A 23,899-nucleotide genomic window follows, 5' to 3' on the forward strand; every position below is an offset into this window, starting at 1 on the left:
TAATGTGTGTATTCCTATGTAAAACACATGGCTTCTCCTGTGTATATTTTTAAAAATTAAAGAAATGCACATTTGAAAAGTGTTTTGTGGAACCAGTCTGTATAAATGTGACAGGTGCCAGAGGTAGGAGGGAGGGAGTATGGAGGTAAGAGAACATCGCTGTCTGTATTTGCTGAGGGTCTGCACGTAAAGAATTTAAGGAAATATCTTTGTCACCATCTCATCCTGTTTCTGGGCCACCAGCAGTGTGAGAAGAGGAGGTGGCTGGGCACTGTCCCCAGTTTCTAAGGGGGGAATTGGGTTAATGTTTACAGGTTCCTGCCCCTCATGCTCATCCTGTGGATGCCTGGGACCCTCTGACCAAGTGAATAGTGTGTGACTTGGAAGAGGGGCCCAGAGACAGCTCTGCCCAGGCTGCTGGTGGAGTGGGGCGTGAACACCCAGCTTTGCCAAGGAGGAATAGAGGACGAATTGTCATACACCGTGACACACTAAGGTGGTAGAGACCAAGGATCTATTTGTGCTGCTTCTGTATATTTTCTAAGAAAGACTCATTCTCATCTGAAGTTTTAGAATGTTTCTACCTAGGGGAATCAGGGTGGGTTCTACCCAGTCGCATTTGGAGCTAGTGGTCCAGGGGGTATAGATGCGGCCTGGCATCACTACCTATCCCTGCATTTGGGGCTCTCCAGACTCAAAGTGTGGTCGGTCTCTAGCAGCATTGGCATCACCTGAGAGCTTGTGAGAAATGCAGAATCCCAGGCCTCAGCCCAGACCTGATGAATCCACATCTGCATGCTTGTGAGAAAACTGGCTTCCCTCACAAGGATCTTCTTGGATGCTCCCTTATTTTATGAAGTATCATTCCTCTTAAATGTGGCAGGTAAGGATCACGTGTACTGAACAAAATTTACCCTGATGACTAAGTCCAGAGTCATCAAGAAAAGTTAAATTGAGTGTGCTTTGAACTCTGTTTTAGTATGGTTATTTTAAAAATCAGTGTATTTCTTTAGGCATCCAGGTAATTGAGGGAGTGTTTGTTGTATTCACAGCGTGGCAAAATGCATTTTCCACCCCTCTCCAAATGGGGAAGTTTGAGCGCCAAAGATGTAAAATAATAGATTTTTGTCATGGCAGAATAAAGACTGAAAATGCACCTTCAGATGAACAGCTTGATGCTTCTCACCCTCAACTGCCAGTAGAGAAGCTTGATGATAAACAATATCCCAGCAAACACAAATGTCACTTCCCAGAGGACACTCTTTCCTAACTTTTTTTCTGGCACTCAGTAAGAAATTAATATAACCCTGTATACACATAAAAGTTTACAACTATGAAACAAGTTTTACAGAACTATATATTTAATGCTTATGTGTGGTGCGCTCTGATATTTTTTATTATTTGGTTAATGCTCATCAAGACAATTGATTTCATGACTCTCTAACGGGTCGGGATCCACTGTTTAAAAAAGCCTTGCATTGAGAATTCCCTGGCGGTCCAGTGGTTAGGATTCTGCGCTTTCAATGCTGAGGGCCAAGAAGCCACGAGGCCCGGCATGAATGGATGCATGCATGCATGCATGGATGGATGGATGGATGGATGGATGGATGGATGGATGGTTGGATGGGTGGTTAGGCAAGCCAGCCAGCCTCGCATTAAGGGACAATAGTGTAATGATCCGTTCACAAAGCTTCATTGAAATCTCCTGTCAATGTGTATGATAGAAAGTATTTTTTCTTTTTCCAAAAAACCTTTTCCTTGCAGCGGGGTGTTATGCTCCCGTGAGTCTTCCATGCTAGCAAATGTAACATTCCTGAACATTAGAAGCACTGCCTAAGCAAGGGCTCACGTGTGTCAGGGAATTTTGTATCTCCTTAGCTATGCTTCCTTCCAGCTTAGAAAAGTGCGAAGTGCTTCAAGCTAAATAGTGGCTTGGGCAATAGAATCCATTAGTAACTTAAGCAGTTGTGTGCCTGTTAAATGCAGAAAGTACTTAACATATCATGGAATGACACCTTCAGTCAGTCAACACGGAATTTTTTTTTTAAGTGCCAGGCACTGGGAGGAAGCAAGTTCCTGGGCCTCCAGGAGCTTATGGACTGCTGGTAGGTGCAGAAAAGTAGAAAAGTACGAAGACCCTGTAGTGAGGTTAATTCCCACCAGTGACCTAACTACTGCATGATGATGGGAGAGAAGAGAAAGGAGAGATGTAATGATTTGTGTGTGTGGTTTTTTTTTTTTTTGGCTGCACCCCGCAGCTTGCGGGAGTCTTAGTTCCCCAACCAGGGATCGAACCCGCGTCCTCGGCAGTGAAAGCGTGAAGTCCTAACCACTGGACCGCCAGGAAATTTCCTGATTTGTGTGTCTTTAAGGTCCACTCTGGCCACAGTGGTCTGAAAGGTGGTTGGGGAGAGGAGGAGGTTAGACCCTGGGAGGCCAGTACAGTAGGTAATGAAGCTGAGAGTGAGTTTTTCTTGAGCACTCTAGGTTCCGGGAGGAGAGTGGTGAACAAGACAGACTTGGTCTCTACTCTCAGTGAGGGTAATCTGAGAGAGAAGTGTAATGAAAATGCAGCAAGGTGATGCTTTTGTCACACACAGTGCTCCAAAATCTTTTGTAATATATAGAGGCATTGAAGCATTCTTGTCTCTCAAAGCGATGGGACTCCTTGCTCTGGTGTTCTAGAAGATATTCCCATTTCTTTCTATTGCCTCCAGTTTCTAGGTGAGTTTCTAACTTCTCCACACTCTGCTTACTTATACTGGCCCCCTACACTATGGGGGTTGTGTAATGATATGCCAATCTCCCGTTGGGACTGGTCTTTTTACTCCGTTTGAAGACTGCATTCAGCCACAGAGCAAGTGCTGCCCTTCAAATGAAGGGCTTTGGTGTCCTTTCCCCTCTGAAGCAAAGATGTACCTTAAAAGGAAACACGTTATTTGTTAGCATTCAAGACTGTTTCGGGAGCTTTCCCCTTTTGATCAGGTTAGAAATACATTTTAGGTTTCCTTTCATTCTTAACACAAGACTGTTGCTTTTAGTTATTTTAGATTAGTGAGCTAATCAGCCCTACAGAGGAATTTCACAGGAAATTATTATATTGTCGTGAAAGCTTTGAGAGGTGGTTCTGGAAATTTGGGCTGAGGGCCCGTGTCTGTGCTAGTGTGTATCAGTTAGCACCATGTGTGCTGCAGGCAGTCTGGGGTATGTGTGGTGGCTTCATGCTATCAGGGGACCCAGGCTCCTGTCATTCTGCTCCACAGCCTTGACGTGTGGCCTCAGTTTCACCTCTGATCATATCTGTGTTCCAGGCAGGAAGGAGGAGGAAAGGAGTGGGGAAAGAACAAGCTTCCAGCTGAGTTAGCCCCTTTGAAGTCTTCCCCGGAAGCTCTACCCAGTGACTTACGAGCCACGTTTGGCTGCAAGGAAGTCTGGGAAATGTAGTCTTTGAGCCTGGCACATCGCCGCCTATAATAAAATGAAAGTTCTGTTCGGAAGGAAGAAGGGGAGAATGGTTGTTAGGAAAGCAACCTGCAGTCTCTGCCACACTTAACCATGTGTTTCAGCCAGGAAACAGGTGAAATTTGATTCACAGAATGGAATTAAGTCATCAGCACCAGTAGTCAATGCTTTCACCTGCCCTGAGATACTGGACAAATGAGGAGTTAGCTGTCAGTGCTTTTCACTGACAGTACGTCTCCTCGAGCTGCATTTCTTGGCCCCTGGTGGTATTCAGAAGCAGCAACCTCGCCCTAACTTCCGACAGAACCCCTGTTCTACGCTTGTTCTAGAACATTCTTCCCATTTGTTGAATTTCAGAGCAGGTGGTGACCTTTGTTTTCTACCTTGGGCTGCATAGGTAAAAAAAAGTACATTTGGTTTTGAGATGCTTTTAGACTTTTAGAGAATTTTTAAGTGCTCTACAGGCAGACCTTGTTTTATTGCACTTCAATGTATTGGGCTTCACAGAGATTGTGTTTTTTACAAATTGAAGGTTTGTGACAACTCTGCGTTGAGCAAACCTATTGGTGCTATTTTGCCAACAACATTTGCTTACTTCATGTCTCTGTCACATTTTGGTAACGCTAGCAATATTTCAAACTTTTTCACTATTTTATGTGTTACGGTGATCTGTGATCAGTAATCTTTGATGTTACTGCTACGACTTGCTGAAGGCGCAGATGATGGTTAATACTTTTTAGCAATAAAGTTTTTACAATTAAGGTATGTGCATTTTTTTTGGACATAAAGCTATTGTACACTTAATAGACTACAGTATAGTATAAACATAACTTTTATATGCACTGGGAAACCAGAAAATTCGAGTGATTTGCTTTATCGTGATACTTGCTTTATTGCAGTGGTCTAGAACCGAACCCACAATATTTCTGAGGTTTGCCTGTATTTGCCTAATTTTAAAATTAAAAACAGACTGTAAAATATTCAATATAGCAAAGCAGTTAAGAGTTTGGGCTATGGGATTAGACCTGAGTTCAAATCCCGATCCCACCAGATTCTAGTTGTAGAATCTTGGGCAAGTGATAGAAACTTCCTATCTATGCCTTAGTTTACTCATCTGTAAAGTAGAATAATAGTTCCTACCTCATGGTTTTGATGAGGCCTAAATGAGATACCTGGCCCGTGGTGAGTGCTGAGTTAACTGGTAGCTATTATTTCGTTAAGTCAATGAAACATAAGACTGATGACATATGCGGGTCACAGCCAGCTCAGAGAGAGCAGACAAGGGGAATTTGTAACTGGCATGCAAAGGTGAGATAGGCCTGCAGGGATGGGGCCTTCAGTAGGTGCTGAGATGACCAACGGTCAGGCACATCCTTTTCCCACTCTGCTGGCCTCAGCCAACTGTTCTAAGGATGGTAAGACTCTCCTGTGCAGTGGACAGGCACAGCCCCCACCAGCACAGGGAGGGTGGTGGCACTCAGGATGCCAGGCTGAAGGGAGCTTCACATCACACCGTGCAGAGGCCACGTCCGTCTGGGACTGAGCTCTTGTGAGATGTGTATGAAGGGCCGTCTTCCGCACACAGGGGTGGAGATCCCTGGGTATACTAGCGTGTGGATCCATCAGGAATGACTACTGTGTACCCCTTTTCACAATAGAATTTGGAAGAATCAGACACGAGTGGCTGCATTCAGAGTGTAATTGGTGCAACAGTAGTTTTGAGAAATTCAGTACAAGTTCATTTTTTCAGTATACGTTTGTTACTATGTTCCAGGAGCTGTTCTAGGCACTTGGAAAATACATATAAACGTGTGTATTCTTGCCAAGAACCTTTTGAGATGGGGACTATTGTTACCTTCATTTTACAAGTGGGGAAACTGAGGTATTGAGACGTTGTCATTTGCTGGAGAACACACAGTTAATAAGTAGCAGAGCCAGGGAGCTGCTTTCAGAGCCTCTGCATGTAACCTAATTTAAGGTTATCGTGGCCTCCTGCAGCTCCCTTTGGTGGAGAGGCACTGCTCAAACCTGCCTTTCAGAGCAGGTTAAGGGGTGCCTGTCCCTACCTGTTGTAAAATCATGTGCAGGAAGGATTTGTATACAGGCCCAGGGCAGAAGGGAGGGGGCAGCTTCTTGCTGGTTAAAGAAAAAAAAAAAAAAAAAAGAGAACCTTCTCCCTGACCCACTTGTTGAAGAGTCATGGGGGATTTCCAAGCATATGGTGGGCTCTCTTAGAAACAGTTTAAAAGCTGGAGAAAGAAACCACCAATTTCTCTGTTTTTTTCTTCCACAAATAGGATACATTTTGTTAAGAGAATGCATGTTTGTTTAATGAACCACACTGAGGCTGGATTCTGGCCAGCAGATAAACAAGTGTACTGCCTAGTACAGAAGTCATTTCTCTAGTTCCTGTTTTTCAGGGTCCAAAAATGTGTTGTGGGCATCTTTCACATGGGAGAATTTGTAAAACCAGAGCTTCAGGCTAGAGATTGGCAAGTAAGATGCGACTGTTGGACCTGAGGCCTTCGGCTTTGAACTGTGGGTGTTTCTCCCGCACGTGTAGAACAAGCAGGCTGGATGTCTGTGGTCTCCGGAGAGCCCTGAGCCTAGATTCGCAGCCCCCACCCCTAGCATGCTTTAGGCCTCGTGGTCTGCAGACTGGCATTCTATTTTCTTCCTGGTCTCGAGGGCCAACTCTAATGAATGCTTTTTCCTATGTTGATGTTTTTAATCTCCAAGTTGTTGTTTACCATATTATTTGTGGTAAGTGAAACCCTTTTGTAGGGGGTATGAAAAAGATCAGTAAGTATTATATTTAACCCTCTCTGGAGCCTCCCTAGCATGGCTCCCCGGCTGCTTACACCTGAGCTGCAGGTTGGAGAGGAAATGCTCTTTTCCTGTCCCTTCGCCCTGGCTCAGATTCTCTGACATTGGTGCTCCACGGCCATCCTCTCCAGTTAGTCGCATGAGGACAGCCATCCTTACAAGTTTCTCCCATGAGGAGAGGAGTGCCCTTTGTGGGATGCTTCTCTCCTCACCTCTTTCAGGGAACCCAGAGACAGCCCCAGAGCCTGGCACCCACTCCAAGCTGGGCCTCAGTCCCTGGGGTGTCTCCCCCCAACCCTGGTCTGGTTAGCTTGATATGTTCGTGAGGAGGGGTCAAGAACCAGATTTTGTCTCAAAGGAACTTTCTCAGCTTTCATTTCTGCTTTCCCACACTCGGGATACTTTTTCCTCTAGAATTTTGTTCTCTAAAAGTAGACTGTTTTTAAAAATTAAGGCTGTGGAAGGCAGATTCTGGGAGGCAGGGAAAGCTCTATTTCTGCCCTGGTGCTGGGTGTGCGAGTGTTCATTTAATAGCGACTTGGAGCTGTATGCTTACGACTTGTGCACTTTTCAGTAAGTATATTTTACCTGAACAACAGAAATGAAGATTTTGTGATTTATTATGAGAGGAGTATCAGCTCATCTGTTGCCAAGAAAGAACAAAAGGAAGGAAGATGATACAAGAAGAGATGAATCCATTTCAACTGATGTGAAAATGGGGGGGGGGGGGTCCAAGGTGAAAGTGGGCAGTGACCCAATAATTTTAGGTATTCCTCCTAAAGCTGTGTGCAACATTTTAGTAGTGTTTGTTATTATAGTAGAGGAAAATTGAAAGCAATTAAATGTCAAGTCAGTTAAATGATGGCACAACCAAAAATGGAATGAGATTTTGCTATTATGAAGTATGCCATAGGACTTCCCTGGTGGTCCAGTGGTTAAGAATCCGCCTTCCAATGCAGGGGATGTGGGTTCAATCCCTGGTCGGGGAACTAACATTCCACATGCCATGCGGCAGCTAAGCCTGTGCACCACAACTAATGAGCCCACACGCTCTAGAACCTGCATGCTGCAACTAGAGAGAAGCCCGCACGCCGCAACGAAAGATCCTGCATGCCGCAACGAAGATCTCATGTGCCGCAACTAAAACCCGATGCAGCCAAGTAATAAAAAAAGAGTTTGCCATAAATGTTTGTTTATTAAAGCCACTTATAAAAGCATAGTGCAATCCCATTTTTTAAAAGTATATATTTTATATATATGCATAGAAAATAATCAGGAAGAATGTACACCGTAATATTAACAATGGATTATTCCTGAGGTAAAGAATTATGGGTGATTCTTATTACCTTATCTTTTAAGTTTTTTCTTCCAATGAGCATGCATTTCTTCTACAACGCGGTAAGAGAGGAAACGCGTGTGTAGGGCTGCAGTTTGGGCTCTTAGCTTCCTCACCAGAGTCTGTCTGCTACGTTCCCACATCTGCTGGTCTGGGGGAGGCCAGGGCCTGTACCAGCTGCTGTCACAATTCTGCCTTTACAAACTGTAAAAACTCACCGACGATCCCAGGAGCATGTTCCAATACAAAATCTCAAGTTCAGAGAGAGCTGACTTCCCTTCAGCTTTCCTGATGCTCAAATCTTGTTTGCAAAGGGCAGCCTCTCCTCTTTCATGGGTCCCTCTGCAACGCAAGGGCTGGGAGAACCATCCTGCCTCCACTTCAGGATTTCACAGAGGTTTTCTTCAGAGGTCTAGTTCTTCATTTTCCAGGATTCAGTTCACCCCTTCCACTTTATTTGAGGAATTCCTGTTACCTGTATTGTTTCACGCTTGATTATTAAAAAGTCTGATCCTGTTCAGCTACATCATAGAACTCTGTCAAGTCCTCTTGTCTTATTTCATTACCTCCTTGGGGCTCTGGGCGCAGTAATGGGTCTATCACAGGTGCTCAAAAAATCACTCGTTCTCTTGAGGCTTGAGACACAGCTCCCCATGCTGAGACAGAGGCCTCCAGAAGAGAGACCTGAACCGTGTGGAGGTTGAGCCCTGAGCCCTGCTGGGACTCTGGTCCAGCTGCCCCCATCTCTGGGCTTCAGCCTCCTCCTTTGTAAATGGCTGGGGAAGAGGTTGGGGCTGAGTGGGTGCCGAGGCCCCCGCCAGCTCTCACAGCCTGGTTCTGAGAACACAGCTTGCGGTATAGCTCTGGCCTACCTCCCCTTTACCCCAATATGGGAGCGCAACGGTATTATAACCCTTGCGGTGTACCGTAGACATGGTAGAGTCTCGTTTTGTGTCAATTAAAGTAAACACGTAAAGAAAAAGTTAACCCTTCCCACCCCACCCCCAGGAAAACAATAATAATGAGAATGAATACATGTGGAAGGAAGGAAGGCTGGAGAAACCGAAAGGGAAGGACTCTTGCTCTCCCTGTCAGGAGAGTTCTCAGTTTGAAGTCTTGTAGTGGCTGTCACGCGGGGCCCATCGCCATGCTAGGTGCATCTCTCTGAAGGGCTGGGCTTGCCTCCCTGTCTGACCACAGGCCTGGAAGAGAGGCAGGTGACCATCACTGCAGCAAGAGCCCCTGCAATGCGATGCAGCATTCACCCGTGTCTACCCACCCCTCACCAACCTCCCAGCCTTCATGGGGGTCTGAGGACTTGTCCCTGCGGCACCAGCACTGGGTGAATGACCTCAGCAACCCTGCCAAGAGCTTTCCTTGTGCCATCTTGTTTAATCCTCATGGCAACCTGAGGGGTAGCCACTGGGGATGAGAAGTTAGAGAACTTGCCCAAGGTCACATAACTAGGAGGTGGTGGAGCCAGGATCTGAAGCCAGTTAGCCTAGCTTCTTAGAGACTTTGTCAAGGTCCCCATGGAGGTGAGAGAAGCAGGCTGATAACCAAGCCATCATCTGACTTGATTCTCAGCCCTCAGGAGGATCACAGTGACAGGGGAGGATGTGAAAGAACCACCACCATCAACCAAGCAGAGCTACTTTACCTGAAAGTCCCTTTGACAACCCAAATTTGATGCTGCACTAAAAATGTGTTAATTCAGTACTGGGCTGGCACCTTCTAAATGGGCTGATTCATCGTGAGTGTCATGTCTACACACACCATCCTCCAAAACCTCTGTGTTGAAGCTGAGCTGCCCTTGGTCATCACTGAGTTTATTAACTCATGTGTGAGTTCCTCATATTTTTAATCTGCATAGCTTTGTATTTCAGGGCAGAGTTTTATTCTCAGTTGCTCATTTCAAAATGAGAATTTTCAGAAAAGATAGAGATAAGGGACGATTCTCCTCCAAAAGCTCCCAACTGTACCCTGAATATTGAAATTGCTAAAAATCCTTCTCTGCTTTTAAAGAGTCTTTATCCCCTTGGTATATCACCTCTAGTATATGCATTGGAAATTCATTACATTTCCACTGTTAAAAATAATGATGTATAAGACAGTGAACTTGGCTTCCTGCAGAGAAACATCAAGGAGTGTGAAATGTGAACCCCAGGTATAAAACCTGAAACATTTTCACCTACCGAAAGGAACTGGTGAATATAGTTGGTTATTGTTAACGCCCTCTGCCCCAGCCCCCAGCCACAGAGAGGAGCCTGGGCTTTGAATAGCAGTTGCAGCTCTGCTACTTGCTAGCAGTATGGCCTTGGACAAGTCACTAAATGTCCTAAGCCTCAGTCTCCTCGTCTGTAAAATGGTGGTCACAGTAACTATTTTAAAGGTTGTTATGAAACTTGAAACTTTTTATATATATATATATATATATACACATATATATATATATATATGGCACTGGTACACTTTAGGCTTTCATCAAATGGTTGTTATTATTCAATATTATTGATAATTGGAGTGTAAGCATATCTCTGCCACCTTGGGTAGGTTTCCTGATCTCTGGGCCAGTGATCTGTGAGATGGCACCGCGGTGTTTCCCCCATGGGGTTGCTGTGAGGGTAAGGAAGACCCTGGGTATAACTCCCACCACAGAGCTGGGCTAGAGTGGGCGCTTGCAGGATGTTAGCACAGGGCTGTCTGGCCGAAGGTCGAAGAAGAGAGGAGACTGAGGCCTCTCTTCCAGACACTGTTTTTGGTTTTTGTTTTTTCCTAATCGCTTCAGAAAGATCATGGGCTGGAACTGGATAAGGGAGTCGAACTGCCAGATAGCTAATTGCCCCTACCCCTGGTCCTCCTTTCTTCCTGCTCCAGTCCTTGGCAGCAAATCAAGGCCCCGAATTGCCACAGGGAAATTAGGAACTGAGGCCATTCTTTATTTGGTTCAGGTGATAAAACTGGCTGTCTCTCAAAAAAGTCTAGACCAAGCCAATAGGAAAAAATAAGTTTTCTTAAGAAAACTACAAGACCCAGCTGGAATCATCCAGATAAATAGACCACAGGTCTTCAGAGGAGCTAGGATTAATTGGGGGAATTCTTCAGATGGGCTTTTTGATACTAGGCCAAATAAGACAGACATTTCCTGAAGTCACACTTCTCTCCCCCTAAGCCCAACCTGGGCCTCCATTTTTTCCCCAATGTCAGCCTTCTGCCTCTCTTTGTTCAGGCACTATGCTGACTCCCTGGTCCCCAGGACTCCACTGCCATGGCCTCTTTCTGGGAAAGGTTCCCACCATCTGCTGCTTGGGGAGCCAGGACCTGTGTCCAGGGCTGCCTGGGGTTAGCAGGCCCAGAGGTTATAAGAGACTCACCTGGGACATTTGCAGACACGTCTTCGGCTCCCTGGATAAGGAAAAAGAAGGGATAAAGTGACTGCCCCATCACGACGAATAGTTCCCAAATATGGTTTCTCCTTCACTTTTCCTATTTATTTAGGATTATAACTCTTTTTTTTTTTTCTAGTGTGGCTATGACTATTTTATTTAAAGCAAACAATAACTACATCGACATTATAAAAAAGACATAATAAACTTGTAAAATGACATTAGTGCATAATGATGATTGACACTGTGAAGATTAATTTATATTATAAAGAAATAAGCTGTAAAGAAAGCATGATATAATATTTATATTTTATGGTTTTAATAGTTATTATTAAAATTTTTAAAAATTGTAGACAGTTTACAATATGGTGTTAGTTTCAGCTGTACGGCAAAGTGATTCAGTTATACAAATAATATGTATATATTTTTTCAGATTCTTTTCCATTATAGGTTATTACAAAATATTGAACATAGTTCCCTGTGCTCTACAGTAAGTAAGATTATAACTCATGAGAGTCCAGGTGAGGGCTTCGTTCCTATCCCTCTTTGTATCAATTTAAAAAACATTGCATATACACACTACCAAATGTAAAATCGATAGCTAGTGGGAAGCAGCCGCATAGCACAGGGAGATCAGCTCGGTACTTTGTGACCACCTAGAGGGATGGGATAAGGAGGATGGGAGGGAGACGCAAGAGGGAGGAGATATGGGGATATATGTATATGTATAGCTAATTCACTTTGTTATACAGCAGAAACTAACACACCATTGTAAAGCAATTATACTCCAATAAAGATGTTAAATAAAAAACATTGCAAATACAGATGTGGGTGAACGTGGGTTAGTACAATCACCTGCGTGGGATCCAAGACGGGGCGGGGGGCTCGCAAGGAGGGGGACCAAGAATAAACCATTGCCTGTCGTGGTTCTGACCCAGCCCTCCCGGGCACAGGTCCCAGGGGCACAGAGCCCCCCCCCCCCTGCCGCGCCCCCCGCCCCCTGTCCCAGGCGTTTGTAATAAGCCCAGACCTGTGTGCTTGCTACAGGCTTTGCCCAGGGAACACCCCACCCCTGCTGCTGCCGCTCCGGGGCACTGTCTTCCTAAAAACCTCCCGGAGAGTGGAAAGAGCAGCGCGAAGGGGTCTTCCCGCGTTCTCTCTCCAGGAAAGACAAAGGCTGCGCCTGGCCCTGCGGAGCAGCTCGGAGTCCCAGGAATTCCAACTCCGACTCCCGGCAAGGGCTGCCTAGAGCGAAGCCGCGCAAAGGGCGGGAGTCGGGCGGACTCTCCCCGCCGCGATTCCCTAGGACTTACGACGGTGGCAGATGACCGTGATGACCAATAACAGGAGAAGGATGGCGCAGGTCCCGGCCAGGGGCGCCCAGATGTAGATATCGCAGGAGAAATCCAGCCCCCTTGTGTCTACTGACGACACAGAAGACGCCGACATTTAGGAGCGGGCCCGGGATCCCTCACCCCACCCCGCCAGCCTGGACACTTCCTTCTCCCGGCTCCGTCTCTCGGCTTCCCCACCACTCGGGCTGCCCTCGGCTCTACCTGCAGGATCAGGGCTGCCCCTGGCGAGGACTCTCCCCGCGCCCGCCTCACCTGCGCTGCCCGCCGAGGGCCGGCACACCTCTGGGCGCGGAGACACAGTCTGCAACGCTTTGGTGGGCGCCCACGTGGATGGTGGCGTCGCCGGCGTCGTGGTGGGCTTCGCTGCGGGAGCAACAGAGAGTGGTTAGGGGCCGGGCTGGAGCTGTGCACGCGAACCCTCCCCACTGCTCCGCGCGCCTTTGCCAAGTGGGCGCCTCCTCCCGATTTTCCGCTGGAAGAGCCGTAGACCGCCGCCCGCGCGGAGCTCTGCGCTCAGGGCAGGGGAGATGGGGTGGGACCTCCTGGTCCGCGAACCGCACCCGGCGCCTCGGACGTGAATGCAGGGCCCGCTCCCCTCCGCCCGGCCTCTCTCCAGGGCCCCACCAGAAGCCTCGTGGGCTTGGCGGTGATACCCGCATTTTACTGACCAGCAAAGGGAGGCTCAGAGAATTTAAGTACAACTTGCCCAGGATCACACAAGCCCGGAACTCGAGCCCAGATCAACCGGACCTAAAAAGCCATCTTCAGTTCCTATCCAGTCGCACTCTAGCCCCTAGCCTCAGTTTCCTCAACTGTGAAATGGGAACAGTATCTAAGTAGCCCCCAGGGCCGCTAAGCGGCTCGAAGCGTGTGAAAAACGGACTCAGACTGAGCCCCAAACCCCACACCGAGGGGGTGCCACGCCCCGGGCGCCCGGACCTGGCAAGAAGACAGGCACGAAATTGCTGAAGTACATAACCGAGTTGCTCATGAACGAGCAAAAATAGTAGCCTTGGTCCTCCTCGCGGAAGCGGTGCAGAGTGAGGTGGAAGTTGGCGCCCTCGGCCTTGGCGCCGGAGATGTAATTGGTGTCCAGCCCCTCGGCCGGCTTGGACCGCGTGCTGGAGAGGTACACTAGGAAGATGGGTCTGGAGGCGGCCCCGGGCTTCTGGTAGAGCCAGGAGCAGCCCGACGTCATGCTGGACTGCAGCACCTCGCAGTGCAGCTTCACCTTCTCGCCCAGGCGAGCCTGCACCTGCACCGGCGACATCCGGAACGAGAATGACTCGAGGACAGCGGCGGCATCTGCGGGGCACAGGCAGCGAGGCTGAGCCGGGAGCCCCGCGCCCCGCGCCCCCCGCCAGCCCCGGCCCCGTCTTCCCCAGGGGTCGCCAACTCACGGAGCACCAGGGCCAGCGGCAGGAGCAGGGCGGTCACCGGCGAGGCCATGGCGCGCTCCCCGCGGCGCCGCTCCGCTCGCGGCTCGAAGCTCGGAGGAGCGCAGGAGCCAGTGGGACGCCGACCGGGGAAGTTGCGCCCTTCGGCCGGCCGCGGAGCCGATTTCGCGTTCGGAGGATGTGATGTCACGTGAAGTCCCGCGGAGGAGAGAGTCGCCCTCCTTTTCGCGGTTGTCACCTTCCAGCCCAGAGAGGGGGCTGGGGTCCGTGAATGGGGGCCGTCGAGGCAGCCTTGACGGGAAGCTGGGAATGGTTGAGAACCGCGGGTTTGAGGACAAGGAAAAGGGCTTGGAAGTGGCCCTTGGAATGGCTCTCCTGTGGGTGTGACAGCGGCAGAGGATAGAGATGAGAGATTTCAAGAAGGGAGGGTGAGTGAGCAGGAAGGAGAGAAAAGTGTCCACTTCCTTTGCCCTCACTCAAAGTGGCCCTAGCACCGGCACCGTGGGGCTTTGGGGCCGTAAAATGGGCCCTGAGGGCTGAAGAGGAGTTCGTGACTGGCCCACTCCTCCGGAGCTCCAAGGGGCAGCAGCCACTCAAGCCTTGTGTGACCTCTGCTGACCACACCCTTCAGGCTTTCCCCAGCAGCTGCACCTGGCCACACAGCCTCACTCCTTCCGGCGCCCACTCAACAGCCTCCACACCAGCCCCTCTTCTGGCCAGTCCCCCAGCCACCCTGCTGTGAACATTATTCTCCGAAAGGGCATCTGATGGTGTCACTCCCACAACCTTCCATGACCTGCAGGACCGCGTGGCAGCTCAGCCCTGGCTTGGCTCCGAGCCTTTGGGTTCTGGCTGCTCCCAAGCCTCTGCCCTGGTCTTTCCCATCCACCTACCGCTGCATTCCCACAGGGCTTGAGATTATCTGAACTGTGGGCTCCTCTTGCCTTTGCTGTTCCCTATGCCTGGAATGCAGTTCTGTTTCCGCCCCGGGCCCAGCTCCCGTGCTAGGGGACTTGGACTTCACTCCTCTGTACCTCTGGCTATGGGTGCTTGGTGGGGACAAGTGTGCAGCCTGGGTGAATGCTTGGGTGGAGACAGTTCTCCCTGTCTGAACCTGACACACACTTGGCCACTTCCTTTATGTCTTCTGCTATCCGGAAACCTTCTGCCCCATAGTGGGTGCCCTCTCTCATTTCTTCAGGGTCTTCCCACTTTGCATCCCATAGTGGGTGCCCTTCATGCTGCTGCTGCCTGATTCAAAGCCACCTGGCATTATCTGTTCCATGTGTCTGCCCCACCCGTGAGTTCTGCCCCGCGGCAGTGGCGAGAACTATTTTCCAGACACACACCCCGGCCCCCCCCCCCCCGCCCACCCCCCCGCCCACCCTCCCGCGAGGTTGCATGTCACATCACAGCTTGGGCTGAGCTGTGTTTGCAGAACTGTACTCCCCTCGTGCGGTCTGAACTTAAGTGTTGGGTGGGCTTCTTTTTTTTTTTTTTCTACTTTGATTTCAACCCCCTCCCCCAGCCCTCCGCCCAAAGCATCAAAGGTGCTTACTCTAACGTGGACCATTTATATTTAGACATGTTTTTTACAGTGTCTTTTAAATTACAAAAGTTATGTATTCTTGAAAAACTTCAGACAATACAAAAAAGAGTATGGGGAAATTTCCCTGTCTCAGCTCTCCTCACCATCATCCATTCTCCGGAGAAAACCACTGTTAACAGTTAAGTGTGCTCCTCAGATATAATCTATGCATAAACAGCTGCTTACACACCATTTTTGACACATGGTTGTACTATGCACATATTTTTTGCAACTTGCCTTTCTTGTCTAACAGCAGAAGAAAGCTTTCTGTGTCAGCACCTGTAGATCTACTCCATATTTCTAAAGAGGCGCATTTTACATGGGTGTTCCCTAACTTAGTTTTCCTATTAATAGACATTTAAGCAGTTTCTCAATTTTTGCAATTACTAGTAAGGCTGTAGTAGATACAATGTATCTGTATCATTGAGGAGTCACTCATGCACATGTAACATTTTCAGATGGAAGACAGGCAGGTGGGGGAAGGAAAACCCTTTGTAACTGTAAATATGACTGTGGCACACAGCAGCGGGTCCCCTGGCATATCGATATATGTGTGTGTGTGTTCCTGGCTGTGTAGACACAGTGCTGTGCCTTAACTTACATCAATGAGGGTGACAAGGAAACAGCCAAGTCCAGATAGGCCACTGACAAGGCAATCCTCTTTTTAGATAGTTTCCCATTTTGCTTCGTCTCTGTTCCCACTGCAGGAATGTTCAATGGCCCTTCTGGCCAAAAGATGCAATCAGGAGGGTGGTGAAGAGGATGGCCAGCCACAGAGGCATACCTTGCTGGTGGAGGAAGCATTGGAGGGGAGCCAGAGTCAACCTGCAGATATTTGGATCTTGGGAACCAGGTCCCTGAGTACGATGATGGCCAGATTCTGGGGTACAAGACTTGAAAATAGAATCGTCCTATCCCAGTCCCCTGAAAGTGAACTGCAGCTGGTTTGGAGGTCTTCCAGCCTTGCAGTTAAGAAAAGTGTCAGCCGTGTGTGTGGCAGCCCCTTTTGTGCAGAGCATGACAGAGGATGGGGGGATGTCAGGGCAACATGTCAAACCCACCAAGGAGGCTTTGCGACCCCAATGATATTTTTCACAGAACTGGTAGATTCTCAATGAAACCACAGTGACATCCGCCCTGCAAAAGACAGGAGAACAGATGCAATTGTGCAAGTTCTGGGGATGCTTGTTTGCTGCAGGGCCAGGTGTGCAGAGGGCTGGGTGGGGCCTGCCAGGTAAGCTTCCACATCCCACACTGTGTGGCACTCACATGGGGTGGATGAAGAAAGGGGAACAGCAGCACTCTGTCAAATAAACTCCTTATTTTTAAAGATACCCAGAGAGAGAGAGAGAGACAGAGAGAGAGAGAGAGAGAGAGAGAGAGAGAGAGAGTAAGAGAGTAACCAGTTTCTATGCGGAATTTAAACAGGTCTTTGTTTTTCCTCAAGGTGTATGTTCTTAAGCCATGCAAATACTTTTTTACATTAATTAAAGACTATTCAGAACACATAACTGCGCAGGGCAGTGGTAGGAAATTAATCAGCTCCTAAGACGCTGACTCAGGGCCAACCTGGAATCACGGTGTTGGAAGTTGCCTGCTGTCTCCTCTTGCCGGTCCAAGAGATGTTACTGTCTCCTTGGAAAGAGTTAGCTTGTTTGGGCCTAGAAAGGCCTTTGAACTCTAGAATTATCAGAGCCTTGCTTTATCTCAATCACAAATACCTGTTAATTCTACCTCACTTCTGCCATTTCCACTTTTCCACACCCCAGGCTCCCAAGTTCAACGAGGCTACTGTCGTCTCTTGTCTGGACTTTTGCAGTGGTCTCCTAACTGGCCACCCCACTTCTACTCTGGTCTCTTCCCGTGCTTCTGGTCACTTTCAGTGAAAATCTTGTCCTGCCAACCCTGTGCTCCATCCTGCAAGGGCTTCCCATGGTCCCTAGGAGAACGCTGGGGGATCCTGGATGTTGTCTGAGGCCCTGCACACTCGGCTCTGCAGCCCATCTTCATCCCCTCCTGCTTGCCTCCTTCACACCTCCTAGGCTTGCCGCCTCTCTGTTTCTCAAAGGAGCCCTGCTCCTTTCCACCTCAGTGCCATTGCCTCCATGTTATTCTTTTAGCCTGGCTTGTTCTCAGCTCTGCTCTCTGCTTAGTAAACGCCTCTTCCTTAAGGCCCAGTTCAAGCATCTCCTCCTCATGGGCTCAGCCCCTTGCCCCCTCCCTGTGCTCCCAGGCAGTATAGACCATATGCTTCTCAGTGTCACCTGGACCTTGGGCGTCCCTGGACTGAAGCACTTATTCTGCACAGCAATGTTGTGTTTGCTCATCCAGCTTGATGACCAGACCCTTGGTGTCTTGAGGAAGAGACCTTGTATTGTTCATGTTTATATTGTGGTGCCTAATAGGCCATGGCACACACTTGGTCTTCAAGAAACCCTTGTTTTGTAAAAGCTAAATGCAGCGTAGAGCAGATCAGAGGAGGTAGAGATTGCTCATTTCAGGTAAGAGTGCTCAGGAAAGGCTTTACAAAGTGGCTGGTTTGTAGATAAGGTAAGAATTAGGAGAGAGGTTGCTTAAAATGAGGCACTTGACTTCTAATCAAGATGGTGCTGATACCATGTTTTAATACGTAGTAATGGTATGGTTGAAGGTAAAAGAAGGAGACGGAGGAAGGGGAGAAGATAGATGCATTCAAAAGCAAGGCGAGTGTCATCCTGGATGTAGGGGTGGAACCAGGGCTGAAATCTGGGGCCAGCTTGTTGGGGTCTGTTCCTGAGTCTGTGTCTTGGGTCAGGATTTCTCTTGGTGAAAGTCTGGAGAAAGCTGTGTGCTTCTCCATAGTCAAGGCTCACATAGGGCTGCTCCCCTATAGTGTCGGGAGGGCAGGCCAGAGACTGGAGCTGTGGCAGTGTCACTACTGGACAGGAGCCCAGAGCCATCAGAATAAGGCCTGGTTCTGACTGTGGGCCCTGACAAAACCCAGGAGGATGCAGTATAAAGAGAGAGAGATTTTTAAAGTTCCCATTCAAGATGAGATTATGTAGACACTCAAAATTCAAAATATATGTAAAGATATTTAACTAAAATTGGGATGGGAGTTCACTCCAGAAGAGATGCAAATTATAGAACAATCTGAAAAGAGTTTGAAACAGAGAACAAGAAGGTGTAAAAAATGCAGAAATTAAACAAGAACAACTGAATAAATACTGATAAATACTGAGCATCCTGGAAATGAAATCTATATATAGTTTAGATATAAACTAGGATACACTCTAGATTAGACATAGTTGAAGGGACAATTAGTGAAATGGAAACTAGCACTGAGGAATTCACAGAGACTGCAATGCAGGGAGATAAAGACAGAGGCAGTTTGAAAAGCTATTGAGATGTGAATCAGTACTGTGAAATGTTTAATGGGATTTCAGAAAGAAGAGAATAAAGGGAGTGTGGAGAAGGAAAAATGGAAGAGATCATTGCTTATGATTTTCTACAATTAAAGACACAAGTGATCAGATCAAAAGTGCTCCCAGAATGCCAAATAGGATAAGTAAAACTATGTCCATCTCTGAACATATCAAGATGAACCACAAGACTTCAAAAGCAAAGAGAGGAAGGCATCCCAGGAAGCCAGAAGAAGTTGAGATGATGTTTAAAATATGCTTGGGGGAGCCTTGGTCACAGTTTGGATGGGGTGAAGAGAGTAAGAAGCTGATCTGTGATGGGAAAAACCCACATATCGGCTGACAACTTGTATTCACGCTGTGTCATTCTCCTCTCTTGGTGCAGACACACGTTTGCTGTAAAGTTGCGTCAACTTGCTACAGATCTTTAATGTCGAGAACATTCAAACAGAAGCATCCTGAATGCAATTGGAGAGCCAGGATTTGAATTCAAGAGAGGGGCCAGGGCTGGGGAGGCAGCCTCTGCAAGGGGGTAATAATTTAAGTTGTGAGAGTGGGTCTGATTGCAAAGAGAGGTAGAGTGGAGGGGAGGAGCAGAAGAGGATATTGAACCTTTAGGGAAGGCGCATATTTAAGGAGAGAGAAGAAGACATTGGCATTAATTCAGGTGGTGTAGGAACTTCAGGATGGGGCTCGAGAAGGTGGCAAGCCTTTATGGAGAGGTGGCTGCTGCAGGTTTGGGCTATAAAGGAGCTTTGGGAGGGCATTCAAGCTTGGGACAGCTTGAATACAGCCCATAGCAGGAAGAGATTGTAAGCCTCTGTTCAGTGCCTGGTCCACTTAAGGACATGCTTATCAGAGGAAGACTCACAGGTTGGGAGGGAGGCGGGGGAGGGAGGGTAGGCTGGGGAGGGTAGGGAGTTGGAGTAATGTTGGATGAGGTGACATTGATGTCTGCACCTCATTTATTGTTCATTCACTTAAATGTTTCTTCCATTCACTTTTTTTTTTTAAGTTACGAAAGCATTTGGAAAAAATAGAGCAAATAATATAAAACACTCACATGCTCCTCGGAAAACACCCCTCAAAACTAATGTGTTAGCATTTTGTCATATTTGCTTAGATAAACGTTACAGATACAATTGCAGCATCCTCAAATAACTTGCCTCCTCCCCAGAAGCAAAAATTGGGTTTTTGTCTATCAGTTGTGAAAGAAGGATGTTACATTTCCAACTATGATCCAGGATTTGTCTATTTCTCCCTTTAACTCTGTCCACTTTTTGCCTTGTATATTTTGAAGCTTTGTTGTTGGATACATACACATTTAAGATTGTTCTGTTTTCTTATCAGATTGACCTTCTTATCATTACAAATTGTCCCTCTTTATCTCTGGTGATACCTTGTTTGGAAGTCTAGTTTGATATTCATATGGCCACTCTAGCTCTCTTATGTTTTCTGTTTGAATGATATCTTTTTCCATCCTATTACTTTCAACTTGCCCCTCTCTGTTTTAATACCTTTACTGTATATATATATATATATATATATATATATATATATATATATATATATATATATATATATATATATATATGTATTAGCTGTATATAATTTTTGAGAATGTTTCAATATACAGAAATATTATCATATTGAATGTCTTTGAGTTTGAGTTATGCTGAGACGTAAATTTAGTTCATTTAACTTAAATGCTGTATAGTAGTATTATCTGGTGAATATACCACAGTTCAGTAGTTCTCAAATCAGGGTCTTCATACTTCTGGGGGGACGTGAAGACTGTCCTTAAGGATACACGTAACTTTTTAAAAATTTATTCTATTGAAGTATAGTTGATTTATAATGTGTTAATTTCTGCTGTACAGCAAAGTGATTCAGTGATACATATACATATACATACATTCTTTTTCATATTCTTTTCCATTATGGTTTATCACAGGATATTGAATATTGTTCCATGTGCTATACAGCAGGATCTTGTTGTTTATCCATTCTATATGTAAGAGTTTGCATCTGTTAATCCCAAACTCCCAATCCATCCCTCCCCCACACGCCTTCCCCCTTGGCAATCACAAGTCTGTTTTCTATGTCTGTGAGTTTGTTTCTGTTTCATAGATAAGTTCATTTGTGTCATATTTTAGATTCCACATATAAGTGATATCATACGGTATTTGTCTTTCTCTTTCTGACTTACTTCACTTCGTGTGATAATCTCAAGTTGCATCTATGTTGCTGCAAATGGCATTATTTCATTCCTTTTTATGGCTGAGTAGTATTCCATTGTATATATGTATTTATACCACATCTTCTGTATCGATTCATCTGTCGATGGACATTTAGGTTGTTTCCATGTTTTGGCTATTGTGAATAGTGCTGTTATGAATATAGGGGTGCATGTATCTTTTTGAATTACAGTTTGTCTGGCTATATGCCCGGGAGTGAGATTGCTGGATCATATAGTAGTTCTATTTTTAGTTTTTTGAGGAACCTCCATACTGTTTTCCATGGTGGCTGCACCAATTTACATTCCCACCAACAGAGGATACACATAATTTTAAGGGGTTTGTTTTCCAGATCCCGAAAGCCTGTTTATCCTTTTTCCTGAGACAGATCTGCCCAAGAACAAATGCCTTTGTCTAGTTTTCACACAGATTCTCCTTCCCCACCCCGCATTTCATAATTGCTCTTTTCCTGCTTTAAAACAAAACAGCAGACTTCCCACCCTCCTGTACCTTACTGTGGTGCAATCAAAGAGAAACACCCAAATATTTTCCATTTAGTATCCATCTGCTTAGGAATTGCCAAAGAATGCATTTCTCCTGAGTAGAGTCCCCGAGATGCTGGAAAACAGGGCATCCGGGAGAGTACTAGAGGCAGAGCTCCTCAGGGCGGACTCCTGAGCCGCATCGCTCTACCTGCCTCTCCACTGTAGAGCTGGAATTCAGAAGCGAGACAGTTATTATGGGAGGCACATTAACATGTTCATTAGAATTGCAAAAGGAATCAGACTTCTTTTTTTTTAACAGAACGGAAGCCTGATTTTCTAGTTGGTTTGACACTGAAGCCTTTGCCAATGAGGTTAGTTGGAAGTATTTTTATTTTCCGTGAATCACACGAGGGAAACCTTTAGCTCCAAAGTTGTAGTGAAAACAAAGTGTAAAGCCTTTGATAAGATAAAAATATTTTATCAAAATATTGTTTTGGTAAATTTGTATGGTAATTAAAAATATTTCTATTTCCCCAACCCTTTCTAAGTTCATCAGGGTAGGCAACTGCTTTTGGTGAGAGAGGAACAATGCAGTTGATAGCTACTTGATAGGCTGTAGTATAAAGCCTATTTCGGTGGATTCCAGAAACTGAGAAGTGAATAACTCTAAAGATCATGACCAATCCACATGCAGGTCAGTGATTCCTGAGTCTTTCCTTCCAACATAATTGGAAGAAGACCTACTAGAGCTGGCAACTGTTATAGATTGAAATGAGTCTCCCCCCACCCCCCCAACAAATTTACATATGCTGAAGTCCTAATCCCCAGTATCTCTGAATGTGACCTTATTTGGAGATAAGGTTTTTACAGAGGTAAACGAGTTAATATGAGTTCATCAGGTCCTAATCCAATATAATTGGTGTCCTTAAAAAAGGGGAAATCTGGTTATAGACACATAGCTAGGGAGAACATCCAGTGAAAATGTTGCCAGATCTCAGCTTCTCTGTGCACCGATGCCGAACAGAAATACCGAGACAGAGATTTTGGAGGATGAGAGAGATGGCTTTATTTTTCTTTGCCAGGCAAAGGGAAGACACAGTAGGCTAGTGCCTCAAGAACTGTGCCCCCCCCCACCCTTGGGGAATTGGAGAAGATTTTATATGTGGGGCTCACAGGCGGGGTATGTGATAAGGATCAAAACAGTGAAGGTCTTGCATTCTTTTTCCTTTGCATTATTTCAAAACAGTCATAGCTGGCGTCAGGCAGCCTGGTAATTGGGGTCCAGCATTCTGGTAATTGGGACCGTTTGTTTCTGGTTTATCCGCCAGAGACCTTTCTGAAATGCAGAAGCTACAGGGGGTGATTTGTTACCAGAGGGCATAGGGAATGTATGCCCGAGGATGTGATAAGGTTAGGCAGTGATAGGCACAGGCTGTGACTCACACAGAGTCAGGGGTGATAGGTGCAGAATGTAATTTACATAGTGTGAGGGAGTGAGGTTAGCTTTGAGAAGTATAAATCTAGTTACAGATACTACAGATTAGTAACAGTTAAAATAAAACTAGGAGTGATTAACTCTTTCAGGCCAGGTTATGTTTCTTCTCTGTCCTGTTCACTGTTCCCTTTGTTTTCCTTGCTCTCGAAGGAAAACTTCATTTCTATTTTTGCTGCAACAAAAATAAAGACAGAGATAGGGGTGATGCTTCTACAATTCAAGGAACACCGAAGACAGCCAGCAACCCACTGGAAGCTATGAGAGAGGCATGGAACAGATCTTCCTTTCAGCCCTCAGAAGGAACTAATGTAGTCAACACCTTGATCCCGAATTTCTAGCTTCCAGAACTGTGAGACAACACGTTCCTGTGGTTTAAGCTACTTAGTTTGTGGTACTTTGTTAGTTGCCAAATAACAAAGCAACTAATAGATCATTAAAATTACCTTCCGATGATGGGTCACTATTGTGGGGTTATTGGGGGTTTTTATGGCTGAAAAAATTTTGGAAAAAGTTAAAAGATTTAGTGACTCTGCTGTAACAAAACCAATTGTTTATTTATGGAAACAAGATTTTTCAGTGCTTCCTTGTTATGAACAAAACAAAAACAAACAAACAAACAAAAAGTAAAATAATTGATGCTGAGCTCTGTCTCATTCTAACGATAGGTAATGTTATCCTGTGGGTTCATTAACTAATTGGCCTCTATTCATCTCATTAAGAGCTGAATTTCCCCTTGTCGACTTAAAAAAAATGCACAACATGAGAGGAGCGAGTTAAGTTTCATATGGGGCAAAATGAGGACGGCAGCCCGGGAGACAGCATCCCAGACAGCTCTGAGAAACTGCTGCAAAGAGGCAGTGGGGAAGATCAGTATATATGCGATTTTGGTGAAGGGGGAATACATGCAATCAAGCACATATTTTTTACAGAA

At 46.3% G+C, this 23,899-nt stretch overlaps 1 protein-coding gene across 1 annotated transcript; it reads right to left on the bottom strand.

Annotated features, from left to right (window-relative positions):
* Positions 1-8,774: 8,774 nt before the first annotated feature.
* On the bottom strand, positions 8,775-13,924 carry CD8A (CD8 subunit alpha). The gene is made up of 6 exons (XM_068564750.1): positions 13,766-13,924; positions 13,305-13,670; positions 12,618-12,728; positions 12,320-12,434; positions 10,999-11,025; positions 8,775-8,826 (listed from the first exon to the last, which is right to left on the bottom strand). Exons 1-6 carry the CDS (start codon positions 13,812-13,814, stop codon positions 8,775-8,777), a joined length of 720 nt encoding a protein of 239 aa, XP_068420851.1. The 5' UTR covers positions 13,815-13,924.
* Positions 13,925-23,899: the final 9,975 nt, after the last annotated feature.

Source organism: Eschrichtius robustus, chromosome 15 (genome assembly GCF_028021215.1).
Source record: "Eschrichtius robustus isolate mEscRob2 chromosome 15, mEscRob2.pri, whole genome shotgun sequence".
Classification (NCBI taxonomy): Eukaryota; Metazoa; Chordata; class Mammalia; order Artiodactyla; family Eschrichtiidae; genus Eschrichtius; species Eschrichtius robustus.

Bases quoted from the DNA above. Each gene is read 5' to 3' on its own strand.
- CD8A (XM_068564750.1), bottom strand. From the start codon at position 13,814: ATGGCCTCGCCGGTGACCGCCCTGCTCCTGCCGCTGGCCCTGGTGCTC. The intron at 12,729-13,304 runs GTCCGGGCGCCC...TTGCTCCCGCAG, and splicing joins CGTGCCTGTCTTCTTGCCAG to CGAAGCCCACCACGACGCCG. The intron at 8,827-10,998 runs GTGAGTCTCTTA...CCTCTCTTCCAG, and splicing joins CGTGTCTGCAAATGTCCCAG to GCCTGTGGTCAGACAGGGAG.